Source organism: Falco naumanni, chromosome 14, assembly GCF_017639655.2.
Source record: "Falco naumanni isolate bFalNau1 chromosome 14, bFalNau1.pat, whole genome shotgun sequence".
Classification (NCBI taxonomy): Eukaryota; Metazoa; Chordata; class Aves; order Falconiformes; family Falconidae; genus Falco; species Falco naumanni.
This window is the reverse complement of record NC_054067.1, coordinates 8,354,835-8,380,996: the sequence shown is the minus strand read 5'-3', so window position 1 is coordinate 8,380,996 and position 26,162 is coordinate 8,354,835. Positions and strand designations below refer to the sequence as shown.

General features: G+C 42.4%; 1 protein-coding gene across 1 annotated transcript in view; it reads right to left on the bottom strand.

Annotated features, from left to right (window-relative positions):
• The window catches only part of IL1RAPL2 (interleukin 1 receptor accessory protein like 2), a 393,018-nt gene that overhangs the window by 23,027 nt on the left and 343,829 nt on the right, over positions 1-26,162 (bottom strand). Inside the window, exons 7-8 of the mRNA XM_040614776.1 lie at positions 6,687-6,816; positions 256-401 (exon numbers count right to left, since the gene is read on the bottom strand). Coding sequence (XP_040470710.1) covers positions 256-401; positions 6,687-6,816 — 276 coding nt within the window. The remainder of the gene's footprint in view (positions 1-255; positions 402-6,686; positions 6,817-26,162) is intronic.

The following is a 26,162-nucleotide window of genomic DNA, read 5'->3' as shown; positions in this document are numbered from 1 at the left end:
TTATAATGGTGCTTTGTGGGTGACTGTATTCCAGACAAGTGCATCACCTGCAAGGCTGATTCACTAGAACCTGAAGAAAAAGTCATGATTTTTTTTCACAAATAGTAAACTGAACCTGTAACAAACATCCTTCAGCTCCAAATAGGCACACAGAAGTCCAGCCTGGCTCAGAGAGGTCTGCAGGACCTTTGCCACTGGCTGACTTGCTGCTGCTCAGGCAGGCGAGAGTACATATGATTAAATAAAGAGAATTACCTTTCTTGCGCAGAAGAACACTGGCGTGTTTCCGTCCATTTCTGTTTTCCACATGACATGTATAGTTAGCCAGGTCTGCCTCCTCTACAGCATCAAAGATCAATGTCAGTTCAACTTCTTTTTCACCGAGATGTTCTCTGAGGAGTCTGAAAGGAAGGAAATAGTCTTTGCTTAACTGAATTTAAACAGCTGGAAGATTCCCAAAAGAACTATGTTTTCTCAGGACAAGATACACGGTGTTCCTGGCCTCCCCCACTCCTGGAGAAGGACTTAGAAGGAAACTTGAGCTGGCTGAAGAAGACTTCACAGAGGTGTCTTCAATGACAACCCAAAGCTTTTTTCTCTGCCACATTCGTAGTGATGACCTGAAACAAGTGCAGGAAGAGGGGCTACCAGCACAACCACAAGCATGTGGCTTGCTCACCGCCTGCACCAAAATTAGATGCTAAAAACAATGTTTCCTTTAAAAGCAGCAATAAATACTCACTTTCCAGATAAGTAAATATGCACTACTAAGCTATAGATGAGCAAATCATAAGGCAGTATTTTAAAGGCTGGGTATTGTGATACATTTTAATGCAGTCTGGAAAACCAAAGAAAGGAGCTGTGCTACTGTGGAATTTTCTTCTATTTTGGGGGGCTAGATCCTGACTTTAAAAGGCAATGGTGTCAAGAACAAGAGCTCTCTGCTCCTTTGAGAGGACAGAGACATGCAAAATCCCCACAAAGGGAACAGAAAGTTCTAGCTGACTTTCAGGCCAGAGGTACAGTCTTTTGATGTCATTGTTCTAATGTGAACATTAAAAAGAATGCAAAATAAATGCAAGTGTTTTCTGATGCTGACATTAAGTCTAAAAATACAATGCCCTAGTCTCTCAAAAGGCTTCTTATCAGTTGCTCAAGGAAAAGTTGCTGATCGTTTGAACAAGGAAATGTCGCATCAAGTAAAATCTACCAGATTCATTTGATGCTGTCAGCGCACTGCTGCACGATGTGTAAGGGGTAAACAGAAAATGTGGGATGCCCTCGCAGTTGCCTGTGAATTCACCACTGCCCAGAGTGCTTCAGTGAGTCTTCTCTCTGAAAAGATAGTGTATGGTACTAAAAAGTAAAGGTATAAATAAGATCTGGGTTCACAAAAAAAATAGTTCCTTGGGAGGCTGAAGGGAGGCAACTGGGCACAAAGTAATTAACCAAAGCACTGTTTGTGCTTGATGGAAACTGGTTCTGGAGAGCTTAAATTTTTAAATAACAAGAGCCCCCAAAGTTCTGTATTATGAAGTTGTTTTGGGGTTTCCAATACACACACACATTTTCTTATGTACATCATTTCCTGTAACAAACACGGAACTCCAAACATGAAAACGCAACGGAAGCGAAGTACAAGGGCATTGTACTAGACAATCAAGAATGCAAGCCTGACTGCTACAAACCACATATTGCCAGTAAGGCTTCATACAGCCTTTAAAGGCTTGTGTGATCTGACAGAACCCAGATGATGTATCACAGCATCCACCAACAGTTCAGCCTTTTCCCTATGGCTGCATAACTTGCCGAAAACCAAGTGGAAACATTGGTTTAAGAACTGGCATGTGTGTTGCATTTGGAAACTTGGAATGCATCTTTTTTGCAAATTCACTCTCATTTATTGGTGGGGGGTTTATTATTCTGGCCTTGAGTCCAAGTGCTGAAAATAATGCAAGAAAGGCTGTATTTTTGCATTATTTCTGGCCAGAAAAGAAACCTCCCAAGAAAGCCTGATCTGTCTGTAGACACAAATCAGCATAAATCATTGCTGGTCCGATAAATAAATTCTCATTTACCTATTAGTTTTCCATATCTATATATAGTGATATATTTTAAACTCAGGAAAGTATTTTTTCTGTGTTGGTATACAGTATGATCCACAAATTTTGGCCTAAAAATGCTGTAAGGAACAAATAAAATCATTAGCAGAGAAGATATCTGGGACACTAACCTGGAGCACGCTGAATGCTCAAATTGTCTTGTGTTTACTATAATTTGTGTATTTTACACAGAAAAATTGAAGACAGATTGCAATTAAGATAAAATAAACTATTATTCTGAATCTATTTAAAATAGAATAATTGATTGACCCTTAACCTAAATTTAAATAATACATGATCAGCTGAAAAGGAGCTTTCGCAAAAAAAAGAATATGCATATGGACTAAGAATTTTTTTCCACTTATTTTCATGCTAATTGAAATCTTTAGGAAGAAAACTCTTCAGAATGGGATCTATCATGAAAGTGCTGACAGTCACTTAAGCATTATGCTAGTAGCAAAGTGTAAAAAGCTCTTAGGGGTCTGAAACCCTTCATTCCTGCTTTTTTTTTTTTTTCCTTTCTTTTTTTTTTTCTTTTTAACCAGTACTCTACAGCTAATGATTCATTGCTGCCACAGTAATACACAGTTGGCACCTACATTTTTTAATGTGTGTGCGGCCTTTAATTGATTGCATTTTGTGGTTGGTTCAGAGAACCCGGAGCACAATATTTTTGCCTTAGAAAAGGAACACAGTATCAACATGCAAGACCTTAAAGCCAGAGCAGTATATGTTGCACTCCCAGAAGATGAAGCACTGTCCCTACCTGAGCTGGGGGAAACTTTGCCAGCAACACTGCCAACAGGTGCCAGCTCCCACAAGCTGAGAAAAGAATAGCTCTTTTTTCTGGTTTGATGAACACACTGTAGCAGTAATTACATCATTTAATACATAGGTAAATCAATGGTGCTTGACAACTCACAACAAACAGGATGGAGGGAGAGAGAGAAGAGGTGGGTGTAGTAAAAAAACCCCACCAGCTTCTTTTTGTTCAAGCTGAAGCATTTTATTTGATCTGAAACAACACAATTTGTCTACTGATTATTTTTCAGGTAAGATATGAATAAAAACCAAAAGCATAATTTAGAATACAAATGTTTTCTTTGAAAAATATCCAACGTTTCAGATTTTTCAAATCTTTTGTCGTATTTTCCTAATGTATTTATGCACTAAGTTGAATCTGAAGTTAAAATACTTTTCCCTTGAAACCACATTTTCCGGCTTGGTAGGATCACAGATGTAAAGGCCGTGAGAAAGCTTCACTTGGTTCTCTTTGCAAGACCAAAGCATTAATTCCAAACCTTTACTAATTTACATGTGAGCTGAAACTTACCAAAAAGGAAATTTTTATTCTTTAAATAGTTCAGGTTCTGGACTGTGAACAGGAATAGGAACCATAGTCCCTTCTTTCCAGTCCTTAACAATAGCCTGCAGATGAAAGGGCAGACCTGCGTGTACATAAGTACCTATCCAACGAAAAGTAGTTCAACTAACAACATGGCACAGTGATCTTCCCTCTCACTTTCCTGCATCGTGTTTCTCATTCTCTGCTCAGGCACTGCCTACCTGAATAGTGCAAGCTTTTCAGAAGAGGGCTGTCATTGCCATAGTTCTCTGCAAAATGCCCAGCACATTAGCTAGGCAGTGATGGTAATTCTGCCTCGATCCCTCATCATCCCCTCCTAACAGAATACATCATCTTTCCTGAGCATTCTGCAACCATGAGTCGACTTTTGTGGGGGATGATCAGTAGGAAGAAACAAGGCTGCAGTTCAAAATGTCTCTGTTCACTTATTTTCATGTCTTTAGAATGAATTAAACTATTTCCATTTTAAAAATGGAGAGTGAAAAAAAGACAAACGTGCTCTACAAGTTGAGCATTATGAAGCACCTGCAAACTGTTCTGCAATGTTGCATGAAGAAGAAAAAGAAATGACTCATAGGTGGCTGGGAGAGTAAGATTTATGCCTGAAAATACGTCTTTGCCATGGCAGAGGGACAGTGTTGAAATTTGCTGTGGGCTCCTTTGATAATTAGGTACAACTGACAACTCTGCAGGCAGGCTTAAAGACTCCGATTCCTTCTTTAATAACCCTGGTTCAATTTAAATGACATGTTTATTACTGCTGTGAAAAACCCACCTGGCAAGCAAAGTCTCTTTCTCCTTTTCCCCCTACGCACGCCTCACATTTGGGGATCTTAATTCAAGGGAAGGCAAGGAGGCAGGTTACAGAAGGGGTTCATAGCCTCTAGGTCCTGCAGTGCTGATTAGTTACCTTTTATTATAAGGCTCTGTAACAAGGTCTAATAAATAACGAGAAGCCCAGAGCTACATACATACTACTCATGGTGAAATCTGCTTACCAAAAGAAAACGTTCCACGGGTTTGATTTTAACAGAAATGCTCAAGTCATGTGCATTCTTATTTTAGTGCTTTCATAACAGCACACTAATTGACTGGTAACTAAGCATGCTAGAAGATGCAAACTAGGGATGGATGTTTCGTACACCCACACTGCACTGATCTGCAAACCTGAACTCTCATCACATACAGCAAATCCAGTGACGCAATGGATGGGTACAGTCCAGGGTAAAGACAGCACCAAAAATTCGGAGTGCTGCTACATTTATGAACTAATTTAACATAGGGGATGCAGAGTTAAAATGTTACAGTATTTGCCAAAGGAACAACGCATGACATATCTTGGTCTGGTTGTAACAATTCCCCATTACTTGTAGTTTATCAACATCAGCAGAAATGTGCTGATAATACCATATAGAAGCAAACTGATGAGAAAAGCATCTAACCAGAAAGTTCACCATGGCTCATCAAATTTGAAACATACATGACATTTTTTGAAATACATCAATAAACACGACTGGGTGGAAGGTGTGGGCTGGCTCTGGGCACTGACAGAGAACAGTTGGTGCTGCTTAGTTTCCCTGAAGCAGCATACCTGCAATGGTACACATAAACAAGAGCTGTTACTGTGAAAAAAACATTTGCAAAAAGTTACTACTGTAGTTGCCATAGCTACTTCTAAATGAAAAAAGGGATGGACCGTGGCTCTGCTGGCAATGACGCAGTAGGTTTTGGTAAATGCTGTGTTTTTAACGCTGGGTGTGATGCACAGGAGGATTAGGTACATGTTAAGTAGCTTTGCTGAAAAGAAGATTCACTGAATTGCGTTAAGTCTGTAAACTGAATCAAAGAATTTTAATGGAGTGAGAAAAGGGAGTTGTCACAAGATTAATTTGAAACATGAACGTGTAATGATACGGCACAATGAAGGACAAATAGAGCTTTTTCAAACTCAATTTCACTAACAAATGCACATAAAAGAAAAGTTTTGAACTGTGCTATAGCTAGAGAGCTCTTTAAATACAAACCTCAAATTGTCCTTCTGATGTAGAGGAAGAACATGGCCAAAATCACTCTGTTCATATATATACACCAGAGAGGACACAATGTTGTTAAATGCCAATTGCTTGCAGTGGCAGAAGTTTCCAATAATTGTATTTTGTGGTCAGAAGCCCAAAAGAGGATTGCACACTTAAAGCCATTCTAGCAATATATAAATTGAATCTGTATGCAATTAAGGTGCAATGTTAGGTCAGTTATTTTAGTACATCTTAATAACTAGTGGCTAAATGGCTGAACTTCAAATTATTGATCAGGTAATAAAGCAAAGGAGTCTCTCTCTCTGCCTGCGGTCCAAAATCACTTTCACAAGAAACAAACAACTCAGAAATGAGACCAAAAAATTGTGCCATGAAAGGTGCAAAGACCTTGCCTTTCTTTATAATCTATATTCATTGTACCTATAGGAGCTGGGGCAACCTTGTCCGTAGCATAACCATAGCTCAGTCTTTGCTCAAAGAGCTATTAATCAGGTAATTATTAAACAAGGAAGACAAGATGATGCTGTTAGGTGCAAATTCCATGAATGTTCATGGGGATACAAGTGTCTTTTTTCTTTACAACTGGTACAGCAAATGATAACCAGCATCTGGAATCGGCCAAGCACAAGTTGGATATTGAACATTCTCACACAGAGACTTCCTCCTCTTCCTTAAGTGTTAAGAATGGCGGAAAAAATGCTGCTCTTTGAGAGCCCTAGTTAAGGCATACTGAGAGCTGCAGTATTCAGCTAGACATAGAAGCAGACATTCAGTAGAAGAGAAAAAGTATGGTGTCTTTGACAGGAGACCATTCATCTTTAAGATTAACACTGATGCTGAAATGAATGTCATCTTGCCAAGGACTGCCACAAGGGGCAGCTGCAGTGGACAGCATCATTTCCACACGGGGCTAAAATCAACCCCCAAACCACTCCAGAGATGCTTCAGCTACCATCAGGGGAATTTCATAACAGATTCTCAGGCACATAGATAGCTGCTATGTCTTTTAAGTTGATTTGCTAGAAGGGAGAAGGAGTAACTCACACTGGCCTGGTTCCAAGTCATTCATCACTCTTCAGACAGAAAACTATTTCCACTTCCAATTAAAAAAACTCTTTCAAAAAACCCCAACGGGATTTTGGGACATACCATGTTTTCAACAGTAAATACTCCAAAAAGTACCTGACTTCGCCTTCTCTAATGTGACCTTCTAATTCTTCTATGAATTTTTCCCCTTTCATCCAGTAGATCATGGGGCCCGATTCTCCACTGAATCCAAAGAAAGCTTTGCAGGCCACGGTCAGCGGGTTTCCTGAGGACAAGAAGAAAAGAGGGCGTGTTAGACACTTTGTCATGGCTACTAGTGAAAGAATGATTAAAAGAAATCTAAAAACCTCAGATAAATCTTCCCACTTAAAATCAGAGGGGAAAAAAAAAAAAACCAAAAAGAGGAGTAACTATAAACCATAGGAAAAAAGGTGATGTTGACTGGTACCTTAGGAAATAGCTGTGAAATGAAACTGAGGTTATCCATAATTTCATTTTTCCCTGAAAGATACTACATGAACAATGAGAAGGTATGGAAAAGGTGGCAACATAAGGGGATGTCAGATTGGTTGTTAAAAAAAAAGAGATGACTTCTTTGTCAGACTCCCGGGATCTCTACTAGGACCGGGGAGCGTGCCCTAAGAGGCCAGTAAATCACTGAACTTGCTTACTGCTGCTGATCCACCTGTAAAAAAGACAGAGTAATTTCTTCCTCACTTAGACAGAAATCAAATGTTAATGAAGTCTTGGTAAGCTGTTCAGAGAGCTTTTAAAGATCCCCAAGTAATACATGATGCCAGTGAGCACCAACAACACTCATGTTACTGTCAACAGGCTTTTGGCAAAAGACCAAACTTCAAAGCATTATTCAAGCAATAAATAACTCTTCCTTTCAGCTCTGCACAAATACATCCAAAAGAAAGAAAATAAAACTTGGAAACTAATCAGATTTCTTTTCTCTCCAAGAATTCAACATTTAGATGGGCTTTTGTTTGGCTACAGCTCTAGTTGCACTAGCTAGTTCAGGACTGTGCTTACACTGCCATGACAGATGGTTGTCTGCCTGCAGAAGGGAAAAAAAAAAAAAAAAAGAATAAAAAAAACCCAGACAAGCCAGGAAATTCAGGAAAACCATGCTTGTTCTCTTAGTATGCAAATACAGCTGCTGCAACCACTTCTTTTCCCTTATTTTACCCGGTATAGCCCAGGTTACAAAGCAGCTACAGAGTCACTAACTCACATGGGAGGACAGACCTCATTTAATGTCAATGGAGACTCCTGCTGAGTCTTCCAGGACTTGGATCGAGCATGAAAAATCCAAATAATGCATTTTACCATATTTAGAAGAAATGTTTTATTATGCCAGCCATTCTCAGTGCCAGCAGGAGACTCCTTTGATGCTGAAATAGAACAGGCCTACACTTCTCAAAAACAGCTAGTTATTTGGAGCATATTGGTTGCTTGGGCATGGTTTAATAGTTTCACATCAGTTAACCTTGTCCGCTCAGCAGTGATAACTCACTGTGTGCATGCTCGGAGCATATGGGAGCTGTGCGTTAAAGCATCTTTGCCTAAACCCCCAAAGAGCTGTCCTAAGTCAACTACTTGCAGTTGTCTATCCATTATTTCAGTGCCCAATTTAAGACACATCAAAAGAGTCTGATTAGTCAGGAAGTGCAGCACTCCCAGCCACTGAAAATCAACCGCCTTTAAATTGTTTCCAAGTCAAGATCCAAAATTACAAGTCCTTTTGAAACATTAGGATACAGCAAGAAAAGGTTTAAAGACTGCACTTCAGTCTGTTTCTCAAATAGCAAAAGACAAAAATAGAAAATGTTTATCCTGAAAATGTTTTACAGACTCTTTGATTATCTCCACATTCACTGTGAACTCTGGTACCACAGCTGGCCACTGAACACGTGCTGACGCTGACAGATTGTATACAACCAGCTCAAACGTCCAAAATACAAGAAGAGGTGGATATTCATCCCACAACATTGACCACCATCATAAGAAAGTTCCAAACTTTATTAACTAATGAAGTCAAAAACACATCTAGGCAGACATTTAACCCCATTACAAGACAATATTGGAGAAGTCTGTTCCCTTCTGCTCCTAACCCATTCACCCAGCCCTGCGAGGTGCTGTGTGCCCTCCACGGGTGGCTGTATCCATCTCCTGTTTCCCTAACGTGCTGGATGCCTAGGAGGTGTGAGGTCTTTTGTGCCGCTTGCCTCGGAGTCATGATACACATCTATTTAAATACCACTTAGTGATTCCTAGCATGTGGCTGTTCAGTCCGTGTTTGATTTTAATACAGAAAGACAATTGTATCAATGTGAAAAAGAAAAGGGTATCAGCACTGACAGTATATGCCCTTTTCCTGGCACACCATGCCAGGAAAATATATTACAGGGTGTGCTTTTCCTCAAACCAGCAAATTTTTACTTAAAAACAAACCCTGAAGAAAGGAAAATATTCCAAGGTGAGTCTAAGATTTCTATACATGCAGAGTAAATATCCTGAGGTAACACATCTGATCTGAAGAAATAAGATGTTTTCTATACAAATAGGAAAACCTGAAAAACCTAGCGGTTGTTACACAGCTTCTGTAATAAACAAACCCAATATAAAGCATCAGTAGCCTTTACTGTGACAGCCTGCATGCTCTGAACATGCCCAGGCAGATCTATTTCCCAGCTTTGCCATGAGGGAAAACCAGCAGAATAAACTAATACTGTCAACAGCAAACTTTAGAGTGAATTAGTGTTTTCAGCTCAAAGTCTAGGACTGGCCACACCTGAAAAAAACCAGTCCATCTCATCTGCAAACCCATCACCGATGAGAAGGAACTGTAAGCAATGGGTTTCTCATGGAACAACTGATTTTTATCTCAGTAGCAGAATGATGCACGTCTGGGTTGAGCTGATCTGTCCTGGGTAGAAAGAGCTTGGAATTTGATGACACTTCAAGGTCCCATCCAAGCACAAACTCTCACACACTGTTCTTCTACTCCTCCAGCTGGTAAGGACATCTCACTCTTCTCTAGCTATCTGAAGCAGCTTCTGCTTTTTAAGTCTCATCACACCCTTGTGAACTCTGGAAGCAGGACAAAGTCAGAAAAGGTAACAACAGCTCTTCCTTGCAGAAAGTTTATCTACTCAAACAAGCTTCCATAAGGAACGTAAGGGAGGTTTCCCCTCTCCTGCTATGTTAAGGCACAGCTGGCCACAGCAGCAACCTGTTACTACTGGTTTTCAGGGAACTCCAACCAATTCCCACCCAGAAAAGAACATAGCATGTCTCACTGCATTTCTCTCCCAAGTACTGAGATACTAAAATACCCGAATTCCCTGGTTCCTAAATGTACCCTTGAGTATGGGGAGAAATGTGCTGAGCATGGAAAGTGCCCTTTGCAGGTCCTGATCTTGGGGCTGGCTTTAAGCCATGTGGTGTCACACTGAGACACAGTTCCAGGCAGAAGGAACTAACAGGCTGTCTGCAACTCCAACAACTCATCTTGTGTAAGGCCCAAACTTTTGCATATCATTACTGCTATTCTGCATGACACTAAGTAGTTCCACTACTAACTGTTCTTATTAAGAAAAAAATCACCTTGCATCACTTAATTAACAACATCAAAGTTCCTAGAATGAATGCTCTTCTAAGTTTTCCATTTATAAATGGTTTCTGTTTAAATCTGACACATCAGTTGCAATTTTAATTAATAATTTGCTCAGAAACAGAGAAAATTATTAGTAAGATTTTTAAGAATCAACACTTGAGATAGTATTTTAAGAAACAAGGGAAGAAACTAGAAAATCCTGCTTGTAGACATCACTGAGTCTACTGCTTTGCTGGGGTCACCTTGTTACAGTAAAGCCTCAGGTTCCAGCAGAAGTCTCTGCTTTTGCTTTTTTTCCCTACTCTGTCAATCAAGCAGATTGCTCCCAGCTGATAAGACACAACCACTGGCAATAGGAATTACATTTTTTTCTAAATCTTATTGTACATTTTTCACCTGACCATTTGCATAACAAATCTGCATGAACTCTACCATACATTGTAGCATTTTTTTTCTGAAAATAAGAATCCCACAGAAATGCAATTATTCAAGCAAAATAGCTGCCTGATGGCAGTAGGAATACTGGTTCAGGATGGAAAAAAGAGTCTGCAAAAGAATGTAGCCAGGCATGATTCTGGATGTGCTTACTGCAGGTCCTACATGCTTTGAAAGAGAATGAAAAATCCTGCAGTACAGTCCCTCTTGAACGAGGAATGCTCCAAGTAACAAGTAAATGAAGCTTAAAATACCTAGAAGTTCTTCAGTCTTTTAAAAATGTAAGTGCCAAGATGAGATGACTGACCAGCATGGAAGACAAAAGCTGTTCACAGATCGTAAGATCTGCTTATGCCAAGGACCTTTTCAGGGTTTTTTTTTAAACACAGATTGATTGTTTCTTTTTTTTTCACTCGCTTTGCACAAGTAGTTGCATTTTGTGGCTTATTTGTGAGCATCTACACAAGGCTGCAACACAGAGTTCGTATTCTCCGATGTCCACATTCTGCTGGTTCTTTGTTCTTCCAGCAACTCAGGCTTTCACTCATGGAGCAAATCATCCCAGAGCAACCCCATCAAACTGCCAAAGCCATCTATGAATCCTTAGGTGCATTTTTTGTTTGTTTTGTTTTTCCCCATGGTTTGAAACAGTAGCATTTTTTCCAATTCTTTCACATTTTTGTGCCAGATACACCACTCTCAACAAGCCTGAATTGAAGCAGATGATCCTTCCAAGCTAGTGGCAGAACTGACTAAAAGTGTCAAAGGAAGACCTCCTTGTGTACCAAGGAACATCACAAGTCAATCCTGCACGTGTTGCTAGCTGGATTTACATCTTCAGCTCCAGCTGGGTGTTAATATTATTGACTTTAACTTCATTGCTTTTACCTATTTCAGGGCTGGATGCTGTATACACATTGAAGGGAAAACAAGTGCACTGCTGCCACCAAAAAATTCCATCACTCCAAGTCTCTCATTGATGCATATGCATCATGTAGCTCCTCTCTGATAATGGTGCTTGTGTCTCTTTCCCTACAAGTCTGACAGAGAGAAGTGTTTGCAAAGGAGCAGCTTCCCACTCTTGACACATGCAGATGTTATGCAGGCACTTCACAGGCTTTGTTTCTTCAGTTTGCTGAGACAGAGGACAAGAAAGGCAGGTGACATTACATCTCAGTAACTGTATTCTACAGGCTGTCTGCAGAATCAGATCTGACTTTGCAGGCTGTGAGGTTTGCAAAGCAAATCTCCATGTCACTGACAAGAACATTATTGTTCTAATGTGCTTTACAAGTGCTAGAAACTGGCCAAATAGCAGCAGAGTGATTTAAATTGCCCTGGCAAGGCAGGCTGGGTTGTATACTACTGTGAAGAACACATTTCCTTTTCCTTCAGAAGGACATCCTGGATAAAAAGATACGGGAGGCAGAGCTTATGCCTGCAATTTATCCACAAAACAAATGCCAGGGGCAACACAGACCTTGACTCATGAAAAACAATCTCTGTGTGTGGTAGTTTCTATCTAGTTAGCAGAGAATGTCAATTTTATCTAAGTCCCTTGCAAGGACATCTTCTTAGCTGTTCCCTTATGCTCGGCAGTAAGAGGCAGAACCCAGCAGCACACTGAGGTGGTGCAGCCCGAGCCAAACCATGGGTTTTGCTTTGCTGGCTGATGCTGAACGTCAGGCTGAGCTGCCACCAGGGGTGCAAGGATGGCAACAGCAGCAAATGGTGCCCACTCAAGTTGACTCTTGCAATCTGAGTGCCAGACCCTGCGGCTGAGCTGCTGAGCCCTAGATCTCTGCCCCAGGGCTCATCCGCAATGGGATGACTTCCTAAGGAAGTCAGGAGGCATTCAGCAAAGGTAGCTGAGGATATGCTTGGGTTTTGCTCCTGTCACCCAGCACAGCTGATCACCTGTGTTTCCCAGTCCCCCTCAGCAGAGATCAAGGCGCTGCTGTACCACTCCACAACATCAGGGTCTTCAGCATCTGTTCTATACCTGGCTAAGGTGGCACTGAAATTGTTCACAGATTTATCCGCTACTGAATTTAGACAAAGCTACAAAACCCCACAAAAACCTCAGGTACATTATCACTTCCCTCCTTTATTTTTTTCCTGGACATCTCCCAGCATTGCTTAATCAAAGATTCCATGTTTTGTTTAGTACAACAAGATTTACCAAGTCAGTGCTAATTACTCTACCTGGGCTTCTTTTACTTGGCTATTCTACAGAATGCAAGCCTAGTTGTGTGCTAAATCACATTAACCCATTTAGGTAAAAGTCTCATGGAGTTCAGTGACTAGTTTGAGCATTAGTGGATCCAGTGAAAATAAAACATACTCAAACCATATTATTTTCCCTGACTGAGGAAAAAAAATTAATTACAGAAAATTCTATAATGTTTCAGCAGCCAGCAGGTTCATGACTGGACATGATCCTTCCAAACATTTGCATAATTAAAGATCAACCAGGAATTAATGAACTGAATGCATTAGGGGGAAAAAAAAAAAAAAAAAAAAAGGAAAGAAAAATAGGGAAATCCAACCTCACTAGCCTCCAGAAATTCAGTTAAAAACATGCAAAACCACACACGTACAGATACATACTTTACTAAGATTGATTTATTCTCCAAGATCCTACAAAGAAATGGGCTAAAGGAGGTGTTCTTCCCCTAAGTAAGCCCCTGTGTTGTGAACAGCCTATGCTAGCCAAACAATGATATTCTGGTAGCTGTATTGATACGTAGGAAAAATGAAAAGTGGCAGTACGTGACATACATTAAGTAGGCTCTTCGCTCATGTAAGAACTTTTTGACTAAGGCAAGTCTGGCAATAACAAAGAGCCCAGTAAAAACTTTGACAAGAAAAATGCAAGAGATCTTTAGGTCTTGTTTTGTCCTCTGTAGTTTATGATCTTAATTCTAACCTTCTCTCTTGCTCTGCTCTTATTTCTTATGCCCTGAGACAACACAAAACACATGGCCATGAGATATTTGTGCTTTTCTGTCTCACTCAAGTGAGCAAATGGCATATATAAAAAGTAGCATAAAAATAACACTGACTAACAGCAAGCAGCAAAACTCCAAACATGAAACAAAGCAACTAAGTCTCTAGACAGTTTGTTGCCAAAACCAGAAGTCAACGTGTTTGCTGGCGTTCCATACAGCCCCAATGTCTTCTAATTTAAACAACACAATCATGACCCACTGCAAGTGCTGCTTGTAGGCTTGGTTATTGACCGTGGCTCTCACAAAAAGGGAAAAAACTAAAACACCCACAAGGCTGAAATGTTGCCGATAAAAATTTATCGGATGTTCTAAAAATTAATCAATAAAGGCAAAATCTCCTAGAGCAACTTTCTTCCAAAAGCATCCCAGAAAAACATCCCAGACCCCACCCCTACCAAAGCAAACCTCACCTAAATGCTGCAAAATCCTTTATCCCATTTTCAGAACTGCCTTTGGGTCATAATTTGAAATCTTAGTCATTGAGAGCTCAGGTGTAACTGAGAGTCAAGGATTTCAGTGTTCCAGTTATTCACCTACAATGAAGACAGATGCTTTGTGGGATTTCCAGAAGCAGCTTGACAGCTGCCTTGTGCTGACTGTAATTCATGCTCATTGCTGAGGGTCTGAAAATCTCATTTATGTGCATTTTGAGGCACAGAAATATTATTTAAGAGAAACGCCCTGTAGGTACTTAAAAAGCATTCCCTTGGTGGTGAGTTCCTAGGGCCGGGGGAGCCCACTGGCAACAGAACAGTGACATCCAGACTAAGGTGAAGTAAGCAGGGAGCGAGACGGAACAAACCACCTCACTATGACCAGGGCATGGGTATGGCTTCATGCTGTCACAGCAATCATTTCCCTCTATTCTGGTATCACCTTTTAACATGGCCAAAATAGGTGGTGACACACAGGTGGGTTGCTCTAAGAGAAGAGTAGGAAAGGAAAAAATTATTCAGAGGGACACTTGCTTCCTTATATCACTGTCCCATAGCGAGAAGGAGAAACAGCCAACTGTTGGTTTGAGCTACAAAGAGATGGACCACAAAGAGATGCTCCTGTCTCCTCCCAGCAACCTGCTGGTTCAAGGGGAAGGTAGGGTCCTATGCCACAAATGGCTGCTTCTTGCCAGCTTCAGGACTTTCCAACTCTCCAACTTGCCCTGCATAAAATTTTCTATGAACATTCGTGTCTTACGTTCCAGTTTCCTGAGCAAGTACATCTTTGATCTTTTCTCTCAGGGGCAAAAGAGGATGAAATCCAGCATCTCTTTCCAGAGAACAATCTGGCTTCACACAAAGGAAGTGCATGGAGGGAACAACCTAATCAAGGTCTGCCACCATCAGTGTGGCCAAATGCCAAACCTTACCCACATGAGCATGTAATGGGTATCCAGCTGTACGTCTTAGTGAGTTCCCATTTAGTAGGCAAAGGGTACATTCAAGGTTGCTAAAGAAACCAGCTGCAGGCTGCAAGAGACTGAAGAAATTATGCTAAACTTCTTCCAACTTCCGTGTTAATTTTTAAATAGATGATAAAACTTCTTAAGACAATGACTAAAGAATGGATAATTCTTCTTCGCTTAGAAAGGACAAAGCAAACATGAACTCATGCTTCATGTTATGGATGTCCTGCCCTATAAACAAAGTGACACCCTTTGAAATCAATGCATGCTTCAAACTAGGGAGTCAGCCGGGGTGTTTTAGTACTTAGTTTGTGACTGTTCACTCAACTCCTGCTTAGATTTTGGCTAACCCAGCTCATGCTAAGGCTTGATGTAAGCTGGGAGCAGTGCCACTGGCTCAATGCGAGAGCACCATGTGGGCAGGACAGGCAGCCAGACAGAGCTAAGGGACCACTATGCACCATGATCCCCTGCAAACTGCTGTCTCCAGCAGCCATTATCTTTTGCCTGGAAGTTTCCTCAGAATCCACTAACTTATGGAAATGGTATAGATCAAACCTCCAAGGTGGAGGGTATAAAACATCAGTTTACCCAAAAAACCTTGTGAAGCGGATCGAACAGCAGCTGGACTGCTGAGGCTTTCATGCTTCCTGGTATGATACAAGGGGACACCCACAAGTTGATGGAGGAGGAAGGATGAGCACTCTCACTGTCAGCTAGGTAACTAATTCTTTTCTTTTGCTCATAGGTGCACGATATTGAGAGTTATGGGCTATAACTACTGAAACCTTATGACTTGAGCAGTGAATAAGTGAATCCACATGATACACTAATCTGGGCAAAAGGGGACTGAGCCCCTGTTTGTCATGTTTGTTCATTATATTTCTTCATTAGCTCATGAAATAAAGTTTAAATCACGGAGTACATTGCCCTGTAAATCTGAACGGACCATGACATCAGCTTTGTACAAGGGCATTAATGGAAAAACTAACTTGCCCTGAACAGCTTGCTAATATCTCCACAGTGCCCTGAGCAGGCATGTAGAGCCAGAAACGTTAATGTGGTTAACAAGGTCCAGAACATCACCTTGATAGACATATTTAGTCCTTTCCTTTCTCTGCTGCCACGGTCCTGACAGTGCACAGGAATGGGGTAGGAGGGCTAAGAAAAGGGGCCAGACACAAAAGGCAATAACTGCTGCAACCTTCTTACTTCTCCAGCTTTCCTAGCCTTCCTAAAATAAATCAAATGCAGTGCTGGGTCGTCCTGGTCAGGGGGATGAAGAGAGAGATGCCAATCACCTCTGATAATGAATGTAACCACAACTGTCACCTCATTTGGCCTCAGTTATGCAGGTGGCCTCTCATCCACCGGGAACAGGGCTTGCTAGAGCCTGTGATAAGATGACACAAGTTCTTACTTCCCCTGCACAATGGGACCAACAGGGACACAGCTACTGAGATCAGCTTGTACTCAGATGAGAATCTACAACTGACTGATGTGCTTAAAGCTCAGCAAATAAACATTTTGCTGAACAGGGAGAGGGTTCCCCGTTGATTAAATTTAGGCACGTATTTAAGTGCTCTGCTGAGTAAGGGCAACAGTGAGTTCTAAATAGAGGCTGTAGTTATGAAAAAGATTTAAAAAGGAAAACAACAGCCACAGAGCAAAATTTTAACCAAGCTAACTCCAGTAAGTAACTACCATTTATTATTTACTTAAATTTAGAGAAAACATTCAGGGTGTGTAGGAAAATAAAACACAGTTCAATAAATACAACCTGTATTTTCCTTATTGAATGAATCACTATTGTTCATCAGTTGTCCAATAAAGAATTTACAGGGAAGTTTAATCTCTTCTAATTTCTAAAAATTAAAGGACATACTTTTCTTTTCTCTTCTTTTTGTTAAAAAAAACCAAAAGTAATGATAAAAAAACCCCAAGTAACATTAAGGTGGATAGTATTTTAATAAAAAGTCAATCACACAGAAAACTCTCACTGGTTTACATCTTTTCTTTCTCTTTTATTTCTTTTATCCCCAAAACCTTGGGGTAAGAATCTTTCAACCAAGACGCAAGACCTAAGCCAGACATTTGTATCTTGGGTGCAACAATTTAGCAAGCATTTAAGAATGAAAGGGTCATGAGAAATTTTATAAATTCAGACAATTTCTCAGAGTTAAAACTACTCCTTCCTAAAGAGATACAGTGGCAATCCCTTGTGCTCAGTAATTTGAGCCATAACCTATCAGTTCAGGTAAGTGCCAGTTGAAAATGACCTAGGTTTGTTTTGTTGTTTTGGTTTTTTTTTCTGACAGATGTGATTTACAGAAGTCAATAGACTAATTGCCCTAAACCTATTAGCAGTGTGGACTCAGATTTACCCTAAGCCTCCTGCCTTGCATTCAGTTGACAGCATTCACATTAACCACACATTAAATGTAATTTTAGTTGCACAGGAGTCTAATAATCTAATTTTTCCCTAGGTGAGTGCCAAACAATGAAGTCTGTAACTTAGAACTCCTAAATTCTGTCCCATCATTTTCCCCCCCCTGGATCTTTATACAGTGAATGCACAGCCCGTGGTTTCACCTTACCCAAATCTACTTCACCCTCATTCTCAACATTGCTGATTATTGATGATTAAAAACACTCCAAAAATGAAAAAAAATCCACTTTGCTGGCCCAAGCAGAAACTCCTGCAAAGGGGTTTACATTCATGGTGATGAGACATCACATGCTTGCAGAAAAGAGTGGGAATTTCAAGTCATAGCAAGGCAATCATCCCAGGATTGCAAAACTCACTTGATGAACAGGGAAGGGAAGATGTCTCTGCAAGGACTAACTCTGGCCTTCTCTAGATCACAGCAGAGCACCCCTGAAGGAGGATAATACTGTCTTTGGCTCACAGCACCAGAGGAGCAGGGCCCAGCTTTTATAAACTCCTGTTCCAGGTTTGAAAGGAGGCAAAACTGTCAGAGTAAGCTATAGACACAGACCGGATGGTACCAGCTTTACCATACTTGCCACCAGCATGGGATGCCGCAAAGCCCACATCTCATGTGCTCATGGGACTACACTGGGAAAGAGGAGCATGAATTCACTCTCAGGTGGTCCCATTGTCTTGGGGATTTCCCAAGTGGCCACATCGCCTGGCTGTGGATTCCCCACAGCTAAGGCAAATGGCACAAACAGGTCATATTCTGAGAGGAAAGTGGGCTCAGAGCAAGAGATCCTCTGACCAGGTGTGGCATGCAAAGCAAGGACAAGGATAAGAAACCTTTTTGAAAGAATAAACCCCCCAATAAATAAAAACCCTTTACCTCCACCCAGTCCCCCCACCCCTCTTGGAGAGAGGGATGTCACGTCTTCTTGAGACTTACAAGAAGATATTATGAATTTGAATCTGAATTATATTGAGAAGAGGGAACCTTTATTACCCTGCTGTGGAGAATTCAGCGTGAACTCTCCATTTAGGAGAGCCATGTTATGAGTGAATTCAGAGCAACCTCCTGAGAATTTAGCATGAACTTAGGCGGCTGATTTTAAAAAGACTATTTGCTATTAAAGAATGAAGGGGAATCAGGAAATAGGAGCTCTTCTACACTGTGGTCAGGGCTCTCAGCCCTGTTATGCACAGCAGGCAAAGCACCAGTGAGCTACTGTCTGGCCCAGGTAGGAGTCCAAGCCTGCCCTTCGCTCTGGCAGGCTGTGAGCAGCTGTGCAAAAGCACTGAGCACACAAAGCTGGCTCCCACAGAGAGCAACTTTGATTTCATACAGTCCTGGAGCTTCAGAATACCCCTCCTTGTGTCTCGTCCAGGGTGGTGTTTGGATGTAAGGCAGTATCTTAGGAGCTCAGGATCTCAGAGCAGGATCTTAAAAAAACCCTCCTGAGAGAAAAGCTTTGCTCTTCTTTATTGCTTATCTCTTTTCTTAGCTGTGCTGGTGCTGAGAAGGAAATTAAGCCGCTCCCTGTAAGATCTCATGTGAAACCATGGTCACTTCAGTGCTAAGATTGTTATTTGAGCTTTTTTCTAGTGTCAGAAATCTTTGTGTGGCCTTCACCCGAATTAACCAGAGAAGGTTACAGACTTGCTTTTTCCTCCCTTGGGAAAGCTCCTGCCACCATCCGAAAATTAAGCAAGGACCCAGGTAATTGTGATCATCTGGAAGTGTAACGGTCTAATCACACACAGATGTGCAGGAGCAAGACCAAAGGACTGGCCTTTAGAGATGTGCATCTGCTACCTGGCAGAGCACTAAATGAAGCTGTGCCTGCAGCTGATAACAGGCTAAGGCAAATGCCTGCCCCCAAAGTCTTGTGAATGTTTATTTTAAGGATTTTTTAACGGGATGCTGCACACGTTCTCAAAAACCTCATGTAACAACACAAAACAGAAACAAATACAACAGAAAAAACCTTCTGTAGTCCAGAGTGGATTTTCCAACACAGGAAAGTCACTATTGCTCCATGCACAGGGAGTCATAAACATGGCCAAGGTTCACTGTTATCCTCCTCCAATGCCCAGAGGAATACGGGGAAATGGTACCTAGCGCTGGGCATACCTGTGAAGAGTTGTTAGCTGCCCTGAGGGGCTGTTCGGCTTTGCAGTCGGAGAGGTTTTTCTTTAGGTCTTTTTCTGTTGACTCTGCTGAGTATTAGAGACAGAAAAGGCCGGGTGAAATTTCTCCTCTGTTTGGATAATGATCTTCTGTGCTACCTTGTTGAGAACCAATGTGTCTGAACTAATTTCTTTCATTTTTTCTGTCAAAACCATAATTATTTCCTTAATCAATCCATTCTTCCTTGGGTTAGGGGTCACAAAAAGACAGTAACTCAAGTCAGTTTGTCAGGAATTGTCTTCACTGAACTTTCCTCAACCCTCAGCTCGAGAGTCAGCCTTCCTTAAAGCTGTCCACCCTGACATCTGTGCCGACTCCGTGATGGATAGAAAGCTTCTTTTCTTGGGTATGGTTGATGTACTCTGGGGATTGCACTGGAGGCCTCTAATATTTTGCCTTATATGCTACCGCTGCTGCATTTCAGCCCAGTATTTCTCAGCAACATTCCCCTCTGCTGCGCTGTGCAGGTAATGGGCAACACGTGCTTCTTTTGCTCTGCCAGGTGGAGACATCTCCAACAGAAAGCCTGCCTGGAGGGAGACGTGGCTGGGTGTGTGCAGCATCTGAAAAATCTTTCCCACATTGCAAAACTCTAATGGTGGGGTGTGCGGCCTAAAGAGTGGGGCAGGTGGGGCAGTTGGGGCAGTGAGGAAAGAGGCTGAATCTTCACAGGCAAAGGATGCTTCAGCTCTGGTCACGGGGAACAGGGCCGACTGGAGGCTCGTTGAGGGGAGCCTGGAAGCAGCACTCCGTGGGGAAGGCTAGGACAGATTTGTGCTCTGTGCTACCTATACCTGTGTCATTTCTCATTTCCCACTAAGGATAAGCTCACAGCCTGGCTCAGAGAATGAGCACAGACCCCTGCAGAACACTGTACTTTATGCCTCACAGTGTGCTGAAAAACAGGATCCCTTGGGTAATTATCAGTCAGACAGATCAAATAATACTCACTATCCCCAAATGCCTAACAAATCAGCCACACAGACACTCCCACCACTCCCCCTCCAGTTCCCCTATAATGAAACCCACTTTAAAAGTCCATTTTTATGGACAGTTAGAAATCCATTTAAAAAAAACTCCAAATACGCACACAGAGAAACATAGTCCTGTTTGCTAACAAGTTGGGGTTTTTTCTTTCTTTTCCGATGAATATTTCTCATTTTCCCAACAGACAGAAAATACATTAAATACTTCTGTACTGACTCCTGTAGCACTAGTTTTTCAGCCTTTTTAGATTTATTAACCTCTAAAAATTTTCTGTTGGAGCTGTTGACCTTCCCAGAGACCCCCTTGCCCCCAGTGACATGAAGGTACAGCCCAACTCCCTTCCCGAGCCCTAAGGAGCAATCTGCCACACTCCAGTTACCACCCCCTCCCCTGGGAAGTTACCTGGCAGCAGCACACACGTAGTGCTGTGTGTGCTGAGATTACGGAGTGTGTGGAGCAGTTGACTGGGGATAGCTGTGGAAGGCAAAGAGCAACCTCCCTTTCAGAAGACTGCTACAGAGAGATGGCTTCAAAGGGGAGAGCAGTAAAAGGGCACGTCAACAAAAGCAGAAATAAAACCTCAGCACAGGCCAACATTTCTTTTGTGTATGGCACAGATATGGAGGGGACAAGGAGTGAGCCTTTTGGGCAGTGAAAGACCCAGCTGGGAGAATACAAGGGACAGGTTGTGGCCTCCCTGAAGATGTGACAGGAGGGCTCATAGTGCAGCCACCCCGGCACGATGCCTGCCGTGCCTGAGCAGCAGCATTGCTGTTCCCAAGGTGTGGGGCTGCTGCAGTGGAGATCCATCCCTGTGCTTTGCCAAAAGCAAAAAAAGCTCAAGTTCAGTTTCAGCAGCGCAAGGGGTAGGTAGTATTAATTGAGGCCAAGGTTCTCCAAAGATGCTCCAGGGAAGTTTCCTCAGCTGCTGGGAAAAGGTGACAGCAAGGTGTAGTTACATAGGAGAAAAAGACATGTAAAATCTGCCCTTCTTGCCAATGGGGATTCAAACGCATGGCTGGCAGTGCACTCGCTCTGTGCTGGGCCTGCAGGGGAAGGTACAGCCAGGGGAGCCCAGCTGTCGCTGCCTGGCAGCATGAACCATGCAATGGCAGCAGTGTGCTTGCCCCCACAGGGCTGGCACCCCGGTCTCTGCTGCCCGCAAGCTCAGAGCAGCCTGGGGTGATGGACGGTCCTCAGTCCAGCCAGCACCTCCTGCCTGTCACCCTCACAGCCAGCACTGCCCAGCGCAGGGACACTGGGCCACATGCGCTGCTGCCATGCTCCGCAGGCCCTCAAGCTAGTGCATCTTTTCTTCCAGGGTTAAAGAAACTTCAGTCCCGCTGTGAACAACCGCTGCTAAAGTAGGCCTGCCCCACTGGGAGAAGGGGCATGCAGGACCCATGGGGTCCCAGCCAGCCTCACTCCCTGATACTGCCTGGCCCACTTTTTTGGTTGGCTTTTAGATGCCAAGGAGAGGACAATGTGACAGGCAGTTTATGGAAGCTACTGATTGCTGGCACCCTGCACTTTGCTTTTGTCATGTTGAGTCATCTGCAAGCTGCTCAGAGCCTTCGTGATGGTGCTTTTTGCTTGCTCAAATGGAAATGAAGTAAAAGCCAGGGTGACATGCACTACTGTGCAGAGAAACAAATGCAGAGCCACAGACCAGCACTTCCACCTAATTTGAGGCCCTGAGCTTCACCAGTGCCTGGGGAAAGTCTATTTCACAGAATGGAATTTCATTTTGGACTAAATGAAGACAAGGTTTATGTAACCTAAAACCCAAAAGCAATCAAAGGAGTCTGAATGGTCCCACAGAAGGTTGCTGGCCTGTTTTTTTCTGTGGTTTTCCTTCTTCAGTTCCTGGCCACCCTGAAGCGTTTCAGGGGGTTGTTTGCCACACAGAGTTTACCAACCCTGACGGTCACCTGCCTTTTGTGCGAGCCAGCCCTGGTTTAGAGGCTCTGATCACGGGCAATGAAACCTGAGCATCTGGCAGGGTACAAGCAGGGCTTATCTGCTGGGCTGACAGCTTTGCCAACCACTGGTGGGCTGCATGAAGCTGCAGCAGGTACCACAGGCACCTGGTGGAGTGTATCCAGCCACACAGACATGCCCAGCCTCTGTCCCTCGGTCTCTGTCTACCCCTGTGTAAAGGGAAGGTGACTTTTTGCATAGTTGTTCTAATACATCCCTCAACCTATGAAATATGGGCTGGGGTAACAGAGAAATGCCAGAAGCACAAGGATACTACAAGTCGTTCCAGAGCATGACATGATCCATTTTAGCTCAAGCAAAAATATCTTAACACCCCCTCAGCCTCATAATCTTTTGATTTTTAATATGCTAAATTTCTGGAGAAGTCTAGTTTTCCAGTGATTTCATAATGAAATGAAAATATATATTTAGTCCCAAACAGCAAAATACATTGTTTGCACTTCGGGACCACAGCTGAACAGAAAGGAAGAGAAGCCTTATGAGGATGGTTGAGGCAACAAAGCTTTTGGTTGCAAACAGGCTGAATGGTAAGATCTCAAAAGCATGATCACACTTTCAGTGGATTCAACTCCACATAAAAAACTGACTAGTGAGACCTGCTGTGATCACAGGTGACAGATGGAACCACTGTGAGTCACGCTAGTAGTTCACTTCCCATGCACAGATACATAGATGCAGCCAACAGCTGATATTGGGTCTCTCCCAAATGAAAACATGCTCAGACGTCTCCATCTTGAAAAAGAATAATAATAATAATCTCCCAAATACACTCATTTAAAACATATATGATTCAATTTTCTTTTGTTTTACACCAGATGTGCTCCAGACATACCAGTTTGGTCTCTAAAGACTTCCCTGCCTACTATGGTCTTCTCTTCGAACTACTCATCAAAGCACACGGGGTAAAAATTTCCTTCCTCCACATCACTAGTCATCAACGCGACCCTGTCATTTCAATTTCTCACACTTCTTCTTTTCCCCTGCCCTATATCTCTGCAAAGTCTCATCACTACAGCTTATTGCCATTGGCTACTGATGTTGAACAAAGTGCTCCCAATTTCAAACATAATGAAAAGAAAAATCAGTAACACAAAAGCGAAAATTAACCATGGAAAGCACTCTCCCAGGGCTGGCCAGGTTCTTTAGGTTCAACATGTGAATCTGCTTTAAAGAAGCAGACAGACTCCTCTGCTGCTGCTGTTCTTCATTTTCTCTGGAGTTTGTTCCACTGAACAATCTGCTCCCAGGGAGAGAAGAAAGAGAGTTGGGGTGGGTGCCCACCTGAGAGAGCCTCAGCACCCTCCTGAACATCACAAAGGCACCATTCTGCCCCCAAGATCTTCCTCAGGTATACACACAGGCACAACTCCACACCCCACCAAGCAGCCCAAGATCTGTTTTACAACATGCGATGATTAGGAGACATGAATCTTCCCCTCATTTTTTTTTCTGTTACATGCACATTAGATGCACCTCTTTCCCCTGTTCCTGTTGGAACTCCAGCAAGTGGCTCTCATACCAGATTTTCACTTTAAAAAGCAATTTGTCAGTACAAGTGATGCTTAAATTTTAAAAGGTAGTGACTAGTGCTGGGATTTGCAATCTCAGTCCTTGAGCCAGGCGGAACAAATCGGGCTGCTGCCTTCTCAAATTGAGGGTTGCTAGCCAAAACTCCATTTTGTGCTCATTGCTAGTATTTAAAATTTTAAAGTGTTAAAAATGGCATCTCAGGATGTTGGTCTAAAGACACAGCCTGTGTTCAAGGGCACTTATGAGAAGCACCAAAGCACACAATGTCTGATTCATCCCTACAGCCATTTGGCTATGGGACAGAAAAGGAAGACAAAAGCAAGCAGGCTTTCCTGTGGGACATACTTTACCCAATGTTTCCACATCTCCTCATTTTTCACCAGAGACCTTCCTCCTTCATACTGTTTTGGAAGGGTTCCCCACAGTGTTTCAGCAGGCAGGCATGGATTTGCTTACAAGCCACAGCCTGAGGAAATGATTCTTGGAGAGGATTTTGGGGAGGCATCCTAAAGCTGTGAAACAACCAGTCTCCAGGGACAGGACATATCCAGGCTTGGAAGCACATGGAAAATGCTCTTAACCATAAAGCAAGAGGTGACAAAGAGACTTAGGATCAACGACTCTTGTTTAACAATTCTATCAAGAAAGAACAAAGGCGGCCAAGGTACCACAGAAAACAGTGACTAAAAAAGCTATGGAAACAGCTCTTTAAGTCAATGGAAACCAGAGCACATCAAGCAAACTACTGAAGCACCAGTATAATATCACCACTGCTGGTTCATCTTGTCATATCCTTGATGCCCAAGAAATGATCTGGCATGCACGTGCATGGCCCACTGTATCAGCAGTCTCACCACGCTGCTCCTCACCCCTCATCCATGCAGGAGAGCAAAGAAGGGGAAACCTCTGGGCTCTGCTTCAGAGACAGAAGTAATTGCCTAGCTCTGTTGGTCCATGGACTGCTTCTGACAGCAGCTTTAAAAGGCAATGCGGAAAAGCAAGCAGCACTGCGGGAGGTTTTGCAACTACTGTCTTTCCAAAGGAACATCCACCTAGTCTGTGAAATGTACTCTCTCCTTAGAGGAGAGGTCCAGACTCAGAGGACCTAGCCTTGTACTTCTGTCTTAATTTTGCAGAACAATGCACCATTTCTTACTTCTGGTCCCAAGTAAACTCAGACTTTTATCCCAGAGTAGTACACACTTAGTAGATTCAGCTAGTAAATCCCTCAATTCTTTAAATGATGTCTTGCAGAAAATTATCGTTTCATTAAAAAAAAAAAAATTACATGAGAAAAGTCTCTCCCTGCTGACATTCATAAAGTAGATGCTACTTGCTTCAGAAGATTTGAAGATTACCTTCAAAGACATGCATTTGCCAGATTAGGCTGCTAGATACTATAGTGCTTTATGACTGAAAAAGCAGTGATTTATTTATTCACCTTACATCCTGCAAGAAACACAACTTTGAGCTTTATTCGCCTGAATACTGGGTTATTCTGCACATTCCCAATGTCAACAGTGCTAGGACACTCACTGATGTTGCACACTGCCCTTTTTTATTTCCTTGAACAACTACAGATAGAGCAAGCTTGTTACTGCTGCACTTTCTAAGACATTGACCTGAATTTTCCACTTTTTTTTTTTTTTTTTTTTTTTTGTGTGTGTGTGTGTGTGGTATAAAGCAGGAACAGCAGCGACAGTCTGTGAAATTACATAGTGGGTAGAGAACAAGAATTCAGCATACTGATGCTCAGGCTGATTCAAGAAAAGAGCTCTTGGAAATCTGCAAGAGTCTACCACATACACTCATACCACACTGCCCCTCTAAAGCCGATACGATTCAAGCTGAAAATTGAACCTCTCTTCTGCTATTCTGTGTTGTTTTACTAACAACCAGAAGTTCACTTATCTAATGCTGGTTTTGCTCTCTGTTAGCTGCACTGGGCTTTCTGCAAGCATCAGATTTTTAAAGGCCAGAATAGGTCATCAAGAC